We start from the raw sequence: 13710 nt of genomic DNA, 5'->3' as shown, positions 1-13710 counted from the left end.
AAATGTATTTATCTGTTTTTGACATATATATGAATTTATTTTGCGTCATAAAAACATTTGAACATGTAAAATATCATCATGAAGAACTTAATTGTGATGTCATGATGTATTTTAATTTCAAGTTCTTGCTACTGAAGAGTTGATTTTTTTTAAGCCCTTTTGACCAGGCGAGATGCTCATTGGCCCCAAGTCTGCAGCCTTATAGTGATGTGCATCAGATAGGTTAATGTGCAAACAACATTAACCTGTATGAAATTATTTTTTACCTGAATTTAGACAATCAGCATTTTTTTTTTACTTGAATGAAGAAAAAAAAACATTCTTGATCTTCATGAATCAAAAATAATTTTCCTACAATTTTAAATTGCAAAAAAGAGGATTAGGACCAATGTAAAAAAGTCAGAATTCTGACTTTTTTTTGGGAATTCTGACTTTTATTTGGAATTCTAGCTTTGTTGATTTTAAAATTTTGTTTAAAAAAAAAAAAGTCCCTTTTTCAAAATAACCCCCCACCCCACCATTCAAATATCGTTGTTACGCCCGTGCTCATGTTCACTGCTCAAAGGCGTGATCAACGACAGCGTGTGAAGAATCTGAAGAAGAAGAAACTGGTTAACATTTGCTGACTGAGTGGACGTTTCAACTTGTCACTGATGGTAATGTGTTTTTAATTGTTGTTGTTGTCAGGTGAAAGTAGCTTCAGCCGTCATTAACTTTATTTCATGTCATTTTACCGCGTCGACGTAATTTCACTCAAACACAAACAAGCTAAACAGAAGCCAAGGCTAAACTTGATGCGCGAGGCTCGTTTGTGTGTGTGTGTTTGGTCGGAGTTAAATTTAGTAACAAATAAACAGCATGCGATACATGTTTTACAGTGTAGAGACTATCCACCCGTTTTTATCAGGACATGCATTTTAAAATTAAACACCAATAATATATTATTCTAAAGTAAACATTTAATTAGTGTCGTGTGAAATGATGAAGATGTGTCAAGTCTTCAAGTTTCACCAGTGTCAACAGAAGCTCTGGTTGATTCATGCTGATCAACAGGTGAAGGGAGTTCACAGTGGCTGTTTCTCAATACTTAAGTAAGCGGGAAGTATATACTTGAGAAGTACACTGGGAGTATATACTTGCCAAGTACGGGAGTACACAAGTATGTGGGTGTTTCTCAATACTCAAGTATGCAAGTATGTATGTATGTATTGTTCTGCTGTTTGATGGTGGCTGGCGCCAAGTGCTGCGGTGTCAATAAATGAACATATGAAATAGTTTTAATAAATGCATATATATGTTGTTATTATTTTTACATTTTAAATATTTAACTTCATTTATTAATTTATTTCTATTAAAATATACAATACAAATAATACAATGTGGAAAATAGATATATTACAGCATTGTAGAGTAGTATATATATATATATATATATATATATATATATATATATATATGACGTGTACAAATATATACTACTCTACATATCAAATATTTACATATTATATTTAAATACAGATACAATGACCGTGCGACTTTAATATAAATCTAAAATTCAAAGTTAAAATAAAAAAAACATTAATAATATACAAACTTTCAAACTGTCAGGTCAAAATGTTTCCATTAAAAACAAAATAACACGTCAACAACAAATCTATGGATCACACCAAGCATCTAATGACAGTGACGTCTGAGCCAGCGGGTCATTTCATCAGGACAGGCTGAGGTAACGCTGCTCTGTGCCGGGCACCGTGAGCTGGTCACCTCGGACAAACGTCGCTGCCAAACTATAAATACGTCATATCTTCATACTCAAACCACATGTTTGAATTCCAAATGATTCATTTCTCGCCTCAAATGATGTTAAGACTTTGTTCCGGGACACAGAAAAGTATTTATTTCAGATTTATATTTCTATTATCTGCTGCTATGCTCTGCCGAAATGTATTCTGGGATACATGGCCATGAGGTTTTCACAAGTACGGGAGTACGCAAGTACACACAAGTACGCACAATTATGGATATTGAGAAACGGCCAACTTATGCACTCTGTCGCCTCCTGGAGGAATTCTGAGTAACTACCAAAACATTGTCACGAAGTATATACAGTATAGCCTACTTAATCGAAATGAGCAAATTTGTGCGTAACAGAGTGTCTAACTCTCAGCCATATCTGTGACACCTACTATCTTTTTCAATCAGAAAATTAATCATTTAAAGAGAGACGTTTGGCCATTTAAAACATATTCTATCTACCTACATGTATATGTATATATATGTATATGTGTATGTGTGTATATATATATATATATATGTATATATATGTATATGCAAATATATATACATTTATATATCTTAGTACAATCACAAGCAAGGAAAAATAAGAACACATACTACACACAAATTCAAATCAACCCTAAGTAAAAGCCTGTCTATAAAGACAAGTTGTCAACTTATTAAAACACATAAAATGGGCATTGCAATAATCTAAACGAGAGGAGATAAAAGCATTGATCTTAACAGATTCTAAAACAAGTGCTTTGTGTCCCACAGGCTGGACCAGGTTTATTTCTGCTCCTGTCTCTGGGCATTCTGGGGTTTTCCCATGCGGACACCCTGATCTCTATGGATTCTTCTTTCTGTCAGTAAGTAAATGGTAATGCTTCATATTGTTAGGACGTATCTGACCTTCTGACACGATCACTAAGATCTTCAGAACAAAGAATCTTGGTAGCCCCTCGCAGCAATATCAAAACCCAAGGTGATCGTTCCTTCCAGGCCACACAACTCCTTTTTAGAGCTGAATGGCTCTTACTCTCTTCCTAAGTGTTTGTATTCCATGTCTCTTTACACAGGTTTTCAAATGTAGTTTTATTGAGTTGGCTTTCCCATAATCTTGTTTTATGTGCACATTTTATTTATATGATTTCTATCTGTGAAAAGTGCTATAGAAAATAAACTTTGCAAGCTTACTTGCTGGACATTGACAGGTGAATAAAGTGAACATGGTGTTAAGTCTTAACTTAATGCAGCTTCCTGTTCTCAGTAAATCTTCAGTATACTGGCTAAAATATCTAAGATATTCCATTTCATATCGATCTTCATTCTGGCATAGATTCATAAACTCTTGAGCTGAAGCCATGTCCTGTATCCTCTGCACAAATCCTGTATGACTATTGTGTTCATGTGAGCTGTGTAAATAACAGCTAAGCTAAACACTGAGTCTGCCAGTGTGTTTGTTACTTTGCCAACCGCAGTGTAGAAACAGAAATACAGTATGTCAACACAAAGCTTTTCAGATGCTTTGACTGTTCAAGAGGACCGACAGCTTTGTGTCCTCCACTGTCACTGTAACTGTAACTTGTCAACTCACATTTACACTGTGTGTTTTGAGCTCAAACAGGTTTGTGTTTGAAACGATCTCCAATGATTGCACTGTAGAACGTCACTGTGTGTTCATATTCCATGGAAAAGTGCATTAATGTCACTATTTTGCTCTTGGGGTCAGTTTTAAAGTAAACATTAGTATTTTAATGCATCAGTTTTGTAAAATTTGAAAATCTCTTTCATTATCGAGCAAAATTGGAACGAAAAAGTGAGATGTTTTTAAATAAATCTGTGAATTGGACTTGAATTGGTACAGTAAATAATTTGCAGTAACCAGCTCTAATCCTGGGAGCATCTTAAATGTTCACATTAGACTGTGAATCTGTTTACTTTGCCTTTATTGCAGAATGTGATTCACTGTTTTTCCACTTTTATCTCTGTCTTTTTAAAAAAGTGGTGAACTGAAGGTGATCTATCCAGAGCTGGACATTGACAGATGCCTCACAATCCCAGAGAATCTCCGAAAGAAAATCAGCACAGTTTGGCATGTGCCGCAGATTTACTTCTCTGGAGCGAATGTGGTAAGAAATGTTTGGTTTCAGTTGTTTTTTCTTCTCTCTCTGGGTGTTTTCATATTTCTAATGGGCCCATACTGTGGCAGTGGCATTGGTTATAATTCCACTACTGCAGAGGTCTCAAACTCATGGCCCGTGGGCCACATGTGGGCCCCCGATTGATTTCATGTGGCCTGCCACTTAAAATCAAGTCATAATGAGTTATTTATGTCTGTTTTTTGTTATTTCTAGAGAAATAATAGACAGTTGCTCTCTATAAATACATTTTATTTTTATTGTGAACTATACTTACACATTAAAAGAAAGACACGAAAGAAATTATGTGAAATACTGTCATGAATATCATTATTGGGTTATGGTATGTTTTTGTCCCCCCCTCCTGATGCTCAATGGCATCAAGATCATTTGAGTTTGCACTATTGTGTGTTATTAAATTAGACAGATTTGATCAACTATTTAATGGGAATTTATTGTGATTAAAAACAATTTTATGGGGAATCTCTTGACATTTTATTGTTTGTCTGCATTTAATCAACACTGCTGGTCAAATGCGCACCTTCTTATTTTGGACACTAGAGTGCAGTAAGGGATAAAAAAACCAAAAAACTGCATAAAGCTGCGTAACAACCTGAAGAGAGCAGGCCATGATTTACTGTCACAACAAATAAATACTTACAATATTTGACCAAATAAGAAGGAGAAGCATCAAAAACATTTTTTTAGCAACATTTAAAATGTCAGTTTACTCATCAGTGTTGAGCTTTTTCTGTCATCAGTGCTGATTCAACGCAGTAATCTCAGAAAACACCACAGTGGGGCGCTAGTACATCATAGTCAAGAGCCACTTGCTTCAGTTATGTTGTATTGACACTTGTAGTTTATTATACTGTTGATATTTGAATTGAATTGTGAAGTTTATTCTGCTGTCATTAACATCCCTTCATCAGTAACTAATGATAAAATCGACAAAAACCAGTACAACCATTTATAGAGTAGCCATTTACTTAAAATGTATGTAATAACGTGCATAAAATGAAGATGGGATTCATTTATCAAACATAAATCTCTTGAAAATGGCCGATTTACCTATTCAAAAATAGTGTTAGGCGTAGTGGAAGTAAAAATAGTCTTAAGTTAAAGTTAAAATAAGTTCAAATGTAGGTGCCAAATTAAGAAGTAGGGAAACTTGGCCTCAGAAAACCAAACAAATGGCAGAATGACATAATTGTTTGAATTATATATATTATACCATTAAAACTAATGTTTGCATGCAGGGTCAAAAAGGCTAACGTTAATTCATTTGAAGATGAAATAAAACTTGTTTGCTTATGTAACAGTGGAACATCAGAGATGCTCGTGAGAGGAGAATTAACAGCCTGAAATCACCCTGAAAGCGCTTAATAAAAAACAAGCAAGTGATGCATCCAGTCAAGTTTGAAGTAGGACCTGAATGTCATGTGGTGTGTTCCTCTCTAACACTCGTCACGTCGGGTGTAAAATCACCACAGCGATTCATTCACATGACCTGTGTGCTGTTACTCGGTGAATCATCCTCCGTGTCGAGCCGTCGCTGAGTGAGTGACAGACGCAGAGAGGAAACTGCGCTCAAGTCGTCGACGGAACCACGTCGAGTGTGCGCCGAAAACCTCGCGGCCGTAAATTGAAAACTTAAATTGAAAGCCACCTCGGTTTAGGAGCCCAGTTTATGAATTCCAGAGCTAAGCAGTCCTGGCTTGAACATGATCTATTGCCCTTCTCTTGCTCAAACTCCCTTTGATGTATGGTCGTATTATCTATAATGCTGTCTTACATGATTCTCTTTTATTGCCAGATTCAGCACTGGACAGCAAAACAGATTACATGTTGGATTAAATCAATACAAACTTTATTTACTGGGGTTTGAAATGTAATTCTCCTGACACTTGAGCAAACACACACACAGTCCAGGAGACTCAGGCTGTTGCCTTGTGGTTGTGCGGTGGGTCCGACATGTTCTCTGTCACCGTTCCACGCTGCCAGCATTGCTGCTGTTCCGTGCCACTCAGCCCTTGTTGTACCCGATAGCCGGAACACAGAACAGTGGCCGCTCAGGCTCATATCCACCCACTGTAACACCCACTTCATTACTGCTATGGGATGCATGCCTGCTGAGTAATTGTAATGGAGCGCGATGGGCAGTCGTCCCATAAAAACGCCCCTGAATAGGTGTTCATGACCAAACATAGAAGCAAGGAGGGGGGGGGTTGGAGCTGCAGACTTCTGTGTCCAAACTCCACAGCGACAATTCACCACTTGAACTTTTTTTTGTTTTGCAAAAGCCCAGCACGTGTGTTCATGAGGCATTTTTAGGAGTCCCAGTCATGCTCAGAAGCCTCGAAAAGCTTCTGCAGTTTCATACCAGTGGGATGTGTTTTGGCTGCTGACATGCCTAACAACATATTTTGGGCTGATAAATAAAGTTAGTGCTAAGTGGTTCTAAGGACTGGCACGTAAATAGCTCCGACCATATTCTCTGTGTACATGTTAAGTAATATGTTGCAAGAACAGACTGTAGGAGGTCATGTGTAGATTTTTAAAGGTATGGACTTCCTCTTGCATAATCTATGAGGACAAAGCTTGAGTTTTTGAAGGGAAAGTATCTAATTAAGCATGTAATTATCTATCCATGCGTCCATCATTTAAAGCCTTATCCTCCACATGAGGAGTACACCCTGGACAGATCGCCAGTAGAGACAAACAACCACTCACTCTCACACCTAGGGTCAATTCAGTGTGTCCAATTTACCTAATCCCCAAATCTGCATGTTTTTGGACTGGGAGGAAACCAGAGAACCCCAAAGAAAACCCATGCACACACGGGGTGAACATGCAAACTCCATGCAAAAAGGCAAGGCAAAGGCAAGATTGCTAACCAACCGCCTGGCCCTGGTAAAGTTGCATGTTGCAGCTAAATATCCCTCAAGTGTTTGTCGAAACGACGTAGCCTTTAATCAGGTGATTGTGTACTTTTGTGTCTCATTTCTGCCACTAGGGGTAGACTTTTTCCTAAAGTTGCTTTGTATTTCAGCATTTTTTAAGTTGCAAAAGCCATGAAACAATCAATCACACGTTCTCCACTCACCATTGAAGAACACAACACATCCTGTATATGTTTCAAAGTAAAAGCACTGCAGTGCACCTGTTCCCCGATTTCATTCACTTTTTTCAAGGCTTTTATTATGAAACATTTGTTCTGGCATTTACTGAGTACAGATTAGCATTTAGACCCAATCCTGGTCCTTGGGGGCCCCTGTCCTGCATGTTTCAGGTGTGTCGGAGCATGTTTCCCTGCTCCGACACACCTCATTCAAATGAGTGGGTTGTTGTCAGACTTTTGCAGAGCTTGATGACGAGCTGACTATTTAAATCAGGTATATTTGGAGCAGGGAAATATCTGAAACATGCAGGGCAGGATTGGGGAAACACTGACTTAGACCATTTAAAAGTATATTATTTATGGAAATTATGAAAGGAAAACTTTGTAAAACATACAGTGGATGGTGTCATTAAAGGAGATAAATGAAACTGTCCATTTCCTTCAATAATACTGTGGATTTCTATGGATTTCAACAATGTTGGAAACATTTTGGCTAATCTACGTCCACAGCTTGCCTGCATTTGCAATATTCAAAATTACAAATAAAGTGACCTTACAGTGTATACAGTGAAATAAATATAGAAACAAAAGTTTAACTCCCTTGATCCATTTTCTCTGCAGTGATGTAGAATAATTACTTAACTTAAAGCATCATAACAATCACATTTACATGCATAAGACACTTTTATTATCATCTTATTCAACCACAACTCTCAGATTTGAAATATGTGCTATATGAAGCACTATTTGCACAGTCAGATAAAGTTTTGTGATTGCGATATTGATTAGGAAAGAAGTCTTAACCCTTGGAACTGACACTGCACACCAAGTCTAAAATAAGAGTTACAGGATTGTTCATCTACTGGTAGAAATATTCAGTAAATCATATTTGTCTGCTGTCACAGGAAGTTTGCCCACTGGTAAATTAAAAGGTGTTCCCAGCATATGTTACACATAATGTTAATTTCATTTACTGGGTGATTGCACTGGTGACTAATGATTTAGATAAATTGTGCAGTTCATACTAAAAATGTCGCGCTGTTGTGTGTAACAGCTATACCCTCACTGTATCGGTGCAATATTAATGCTATAAATGCAAAATTGCTTTAAGGAAATTGAATTTCACTCTGATGAAAGAGCCATACAGGTAGTCTTTGGGCATTAAAGAAAATAAATAAATCTTTGCCTATAGCAAGAACCAAAAGAAAAGTGAAAATTAAGAAGAACCCAAAAATAACCGAAGAACTCGCAGCTAAAAGGGATTAAAAAGCTCTGTATACATTTGGCTACGTGTCAGCTCATCCAGGTGTGCCGTCAGAATGAATTTTACTATTTTAAATCTCCTTCTTTAATGATTCCCTGTACGTTTTTCACTGCGTGACACAATGAAGAAATGATAAGCTCTGTGGAAGGTAGTGAATGGAGACTCTCAGCAGGTTTGGTTGATTCTGAGAAGAAAAGGTCTGAGGGTTCATTGTTGGCAGGACAAACAGTATCAAAGGCACTCAACTGAGTTTCAGGTTATGAACAGCTAATACATTTCCACACACAGTTAAATTGATGGTTGTATTGGTTTCTAGCTTAGCTAGCGGCTAGTTGTTAGCATGTGGTGGACCGTTTCCTGCCATCCACACATTTAAAAATATTCACCTTTTAAAGCTAACAGCATAAAATCTGTTTATGTAGTGTGGATTTGAGTGGATTTCACCATCTTTTTTTGAGTCTGGCTTTGAGCTGGAGCGTTCGAACTCCACAACAATCGAGTCCAACACGGGTTTTGCCTGAACACACACATACATATATTACTAATATGACTCCCAATTGCATTATATGGATTATTAGTCCGACTTTGAGAAATTTGTACCATTTCAGTAGAACTAACACGGTTTCCTCCCACAGTCCAAAAACTTGCAATATGGGGATTAGGTGAATTGGACGCTCCAGTGTGACTGTAGGCGTGCTAACGGAGCTAGTGCAGCTAACAACGCTAACAGAGCTAACTGGTAAATACTGCCAAACCGCCGACATGATGAGCTAACGTTAGCTCCTTGTCGACAGGTGTCGTGTGATCAGTTCTTCTTCACACCTCTAAAACAGAGTGGGAGCGCAGCGCAACTGTTTCAAGAGCGGCGAAGAAGAACCGTGTCAGAGCTAACGGAGCTCTAATAAATGACGTGGTATCGGATCGGTGCATGGACTCCAGCACTCGCCGATACCGATGCCCACATTTTCGGAAGTATCCGAGGCATTTCCGATACTGGTATCGGAATCGGAACAACTCTAGTCTCTATATGTCCCTGTGATGGACTGGCGATCTGCCCAGGGTGTATCCCGCCTATTGCCCTATGTCATGTGGAGGATAAAGTGGTAAAAGATGTATGGATGAAAAATGTATCTCTCTGTCTCTCTATCTCTAACGTCACTGCTGTCTTATGTCTCTTCTGTCTGTTGATTGTTATCATGGGAAGAAAAAAGTAGAATCAGGCTACAAGTTTAAACGTTTGCGACCACAACTATCGAAACATGCAACCAGAGATGTCCAAACATGTTCTATCATTCTGTCTTCATCTCCTCTGCTCTGTTTCAGTGGCGCAGCAAGGGGCTGCAGTCACATTTATCTCAGCCAATAACTTTGTTGTTGTCAAATTCCTGTCCATAAAAACTCATACACAAACATGACGAATGAGAGCGCAAATACTGTTCAACATTCCAGTCGGGTTTAGACCGTGGCGGGATCGTTGGTGCTGTTATGGAGGCTTGTAGTACAATTAAAGTATGACGGAAGGAGCAGTTTGAACGCAGGTCTATGGAAAAATAAGCCTCTACTGCACTCTTGATTTGTAATCACTAAACATTTTCCTGAGGAGTTAATGGTCTCACTTGCAAGTTTCAGGTCTTCTTCGTTGTAAATGTTGTTCCCATTTAGAGGAAAATAGATGATGAAGGACAATGTGAGTGGACACCAGTGTGATTGACAGTGGGAAAGCGCTGGTAAAGTAACCTGCTCGCAGGTGATGTCTGTGACTTTCAAGTTTCAATAATGGACATGACGTAGGTCAAAAAGCAAATCTTGACGTTTCAAAGCAGGCGTTTATTCTGCAACTGGTAGACCACGTCCACTTTTTTGCACACAGTCTATGATTTTGATTTGACCTGTTGTTTGTGCCAAACAACAGGTTTTAGAAGAACAATCTCATAGTTACTCAAAAAGCACATATACTTTGTTTTCTTCTTTTTTTGTGTCTTTGTCTCAGTAAGGACCATTAGCCAATGGGCACATTTTTAGACATGAGGGGATTTTCAAAGCCTTGTTTTTTTGGGGAAACATTTCTTATATCTGGTGGATGGAATGCGGTTTTAAACCATTACTGCGATTAGAGCTGCCTCACTATGATCTCTTGAGCTTGCTTACTCCTGCTAATAGCTGTTTCCTCTCTATTTCCCTCTATCTTTTTTCTTTTACCCTCTCTCTCTGTCTCTCTCTCTCTGTGAATGATTTTTATGCTTTGCTAAAACATGTGGGGGCGTTGAGAGAGGATTTAAATGCAACGATCCCCCTCCTCTCTTTTTGGGTGAATCTCGGCGTTCTTTTTCTGCGAGCCTCTGATGACGACAGGGCAGCTTTAAGCCTGGCAGTGCCCACGGCAGGCTGCCGTCTCACCGCTGCCCACTCTCCTCTGTGTTGGCATGCCGGAGAAAGCGAGGGTGGGGTTCCTCTCCAACAGACCTTGTCATTCCTAGGAAAGCCTACATGTCCACCCATGCAGGATCCCTGATAGGTCTTCATGTTGGGGATGTGGGAAATGCAAAGATCAGGATTTTGTTTTCAGTAAGCAGCAGTTTCTCTCTTCTCAGTGCGGCTTTTATATTGAGATAAACAGACGAGGCACTTCCTTGAGCCGTCACATGACAGTTGGGGTCAACAAGTGAACCATGTACTGTAATATCCATCTAATTGCATATTCACTCTTATCAGGTGGGTGTTTTTGGCTCTGCTGGATTAAGGCTGCGTGTTTGGCTGAGATTCAGGGAGTTTATTTCCTTAGCTAATGTTTCTCCTTTGTCATTATAACACCGTGCTAAGCTGACCCGTGTCCCTCTCCAATACGACACAGCATATGTGATTCATGCGAGCTCCTGAAGAGGGAAGAATTACAACCTTCTGCTAGTAGCACCATTGATTATGCATATTCAGTGGAATGAAGGGGGGAGGGGGGGAGTGTGAACCTCCCATCTTGCATCAGAAGAATCATCTGGACCTTTTGACACAAACGTGCACCTCAAGGGTTTGGCACAACTGAGGGCAAAAGGATACGTGTAAATGAAACTACATCTATTATGTCTCACCCTCAAAATACACTGCTTGCGGAGCAGTTGCGTTGCGTCTCCGATACGGCATCGGAGCTGATAAGCATTCACTCAGTGTGTCAAAGGTCACGTGTTGTGAACATCTGTTGCTTGCCGGGTCTGCTCGGTTGTGCAAGGTCGGAGTGGATGCGCTGCACTTATTTCTTCCTTATTTCTGGCGGATGACGTAGTACAGCCGCATGAATTCAGTAGAATTCAGCACGAGTGGGGGAGGATGTAGGAAACTAAAATGTGACCATATACCCTTCATACGCTTCCTCGTTTTCAGTAAACCAGCCCGACCTATTTCCAGTAAGCTTTAATCGCTAATGTTACCTCAACAAGAAGTTTCCCATTCACGACAACAGACCAGAAGTTAAGGAGCTGGTTTATAGTTTAGCAGAAGTTTTAAGTCTTACTATGTGGTGAAGATCACAATTCCCATGATCCACCCGCTGCTTTCCGATGTCTTCAAATGAGGGACTAGTGGCAGGAGTTGCATACTGTGTTTTTAGGCTGGGCAAAGGTTATATCCATGTATATTGAATGGCTGAATGGTGATATACCTTTTATACTGTATATTCCAGTGTTTTGTTGTTCAGTTCACTAACAAAATACCTGCACATGTGAGATATAACAAGAAAGTTTATTTCTTGTTATAACAGTCATCAAAATAGGGGATGAACCAATGTGATTTTTCAGGAAATACTATATTCAGTATCCGGAATCTGTAAAAGAAAAAACATAATATCCTATATAATCCAAAAACCCCTAAATCCCTAAATGTCTAAAACCATACTGAGGTTGGTTGGGATGCCAGTTATCATACACTAAAAAAAAACATATGTCTGGATAATATGTTACTGTGTAAATGAAACAATGCATAGAAAAATGTTTCTTTATTAAATAAAAGAGAGAAAAGGAGCGATAAACTGCCCATTCTGACCTTCCTTCCCTCCACTTATCACTTATATACTCACGGTTTATTGTTTTTTTTTCCTTTGACGCCAGCGTTTTGTACTTTGTTGTTGCAACAGCGTCGCATTCCTTCACCTTTATATTTGGAGCGTCAGCGCGTAGGCAGCAATACTTTTTTGCACTGGCTTTGAGAAAAAAAATATGATTTCAATTACCATGAAAATGTATTGTATTATCAATGGGAGGATAAGGACAGATTAAGGAAGCTCTGGGCCGCTCTTACACGCGACACTGGTCAGGTTTCCAGTAAAGGAGGAAAAAGATGTGCACCGTTTTAAAAAAGCTTAGAGAAAAAAAAAAGGATGTCAACTGATTCAGACCTTGACACGCGACGTTTCACACACAGGAACCTTTCAGTTTTTTGAGTGGACATTATTTTAAACCGTCCACTATTCCAAACGGTGAATTAAGCAGGTAATAAGTATATAAGCATTGCTTGCTGTAAAAGGTAAGTTAGAAATTTAGAGTCAGATTTGCGAACTCCGGCACAGAGGCAACAGCAAACATTTGAGGCAGCGGCAGGTCTTTAATAAAAATACCACCTGTACCTGTGCCTCCTGATTATTATTCAGTATTCACACAGAAATTCCATCTTGTCTCTTCATATACATTGACGGCGAGATCTGTTCAAACAGAGATTCATAATCTGCATGGGAAGTGCATCTGCTGCTGTGGATAGATACTAAGACAAACATACAAGATTAAATTTCTATTTATATGAGTCGTTTGCCAGGGAGTCGCTGTCAGACCCTGAGAACGAGGCGCTTGCACTTGTGGCACAGTGAGAAACTAAACCAGAGTAAATTTCCCTCCTGTGATTTGTCCAGCAGAGAATTGTCTGCGGCCTCGTGACGACAAAAATATTACACGCACAAAAGGGTCAGTGGTAAATGGTTTGTATTTATATAGCACTTTTTTGTTAGTCGCGATGACCACACTGCAGCTTTTGCCATTCATCCATTCACACCCATTCACCTACACAGTCATATAGAAGAACATATAGAATCTATGTGCAAGCGCTTTTTCAGACACACATATGTTTTTAATACCCATTCACACGTGTCCGGCACAAGAGTCACAAGCAACATGGGGGTTAAGCGTCTTGCACAGGGATATTTTGCGGAGCCAGCAATCAAACCCTCGATCTTCCACTTGAAAGGCCACCCGCACTTCCCCTCAGTCACCATCCTAATGTCCAGAAGAAACGTGCTGCAGTTTGCAGATATTCTTTTGTCTTTTGATGTTGTCTGTTGTTTTAGCTCCACCCATTTCTGGATGTTAAAGGGATGGTTCAAGTTTTTTGAAACTGGCTTTGTTTGGAGCCAGACACTCCCATAGATAACAAGG

The 13710-nt window shown here is 39.2% G+C and overlaps 1 protein-coding gene across 1 annotated transcript in view; it reads left to right on the top strand.

Moving 5' to 3' along the window:
* The first annotated feature begins 537 nt into the window (after window positions 1-537).
* Window positions 538-13710, top strand: part of LOC122770058 (phosphatidylethanolamine-binding protein 4) — a 74767-nt gene continuing 61594 nt past the window's right edge. The window contains exons 1-3 of the mRNA XM_044027022.1: window positions 538-656; window positions 2554-2645; window positions 3782-3908. Of these exons, the coding sequence (XP_043882957.1) occupies window positions 654-656; window positions 2554-2645; window positions 3782-3908 (222 nt within the window). The 5' untranslated portion in view covers window positions 538-653. The remainder of the gene's footprint in view (window positions 657-2553; window positions 2646-3781; window positions 3909-13710) is intronic.

This window comes from Solea senegalensis, linkage group LG5, assembly GCF_019176455.1.
Source record: "Solea senegalensis isolate Sse05_10M linkage group LG5, IFAPA_SoseM_1, whole genome shotgun sequence".
Taxonomy (NCBI): domain Eukaryota; kingdom Metazoa; phylum Chordata; class Actinopteri; order Pleuronectiformes; family Soleidae; genus Solea; species Solea senegalensis.
Note: the sequence above shows the minus strand (reverse complement) of the source record. Positions and strands in the feature narration are given on the sequence as shown.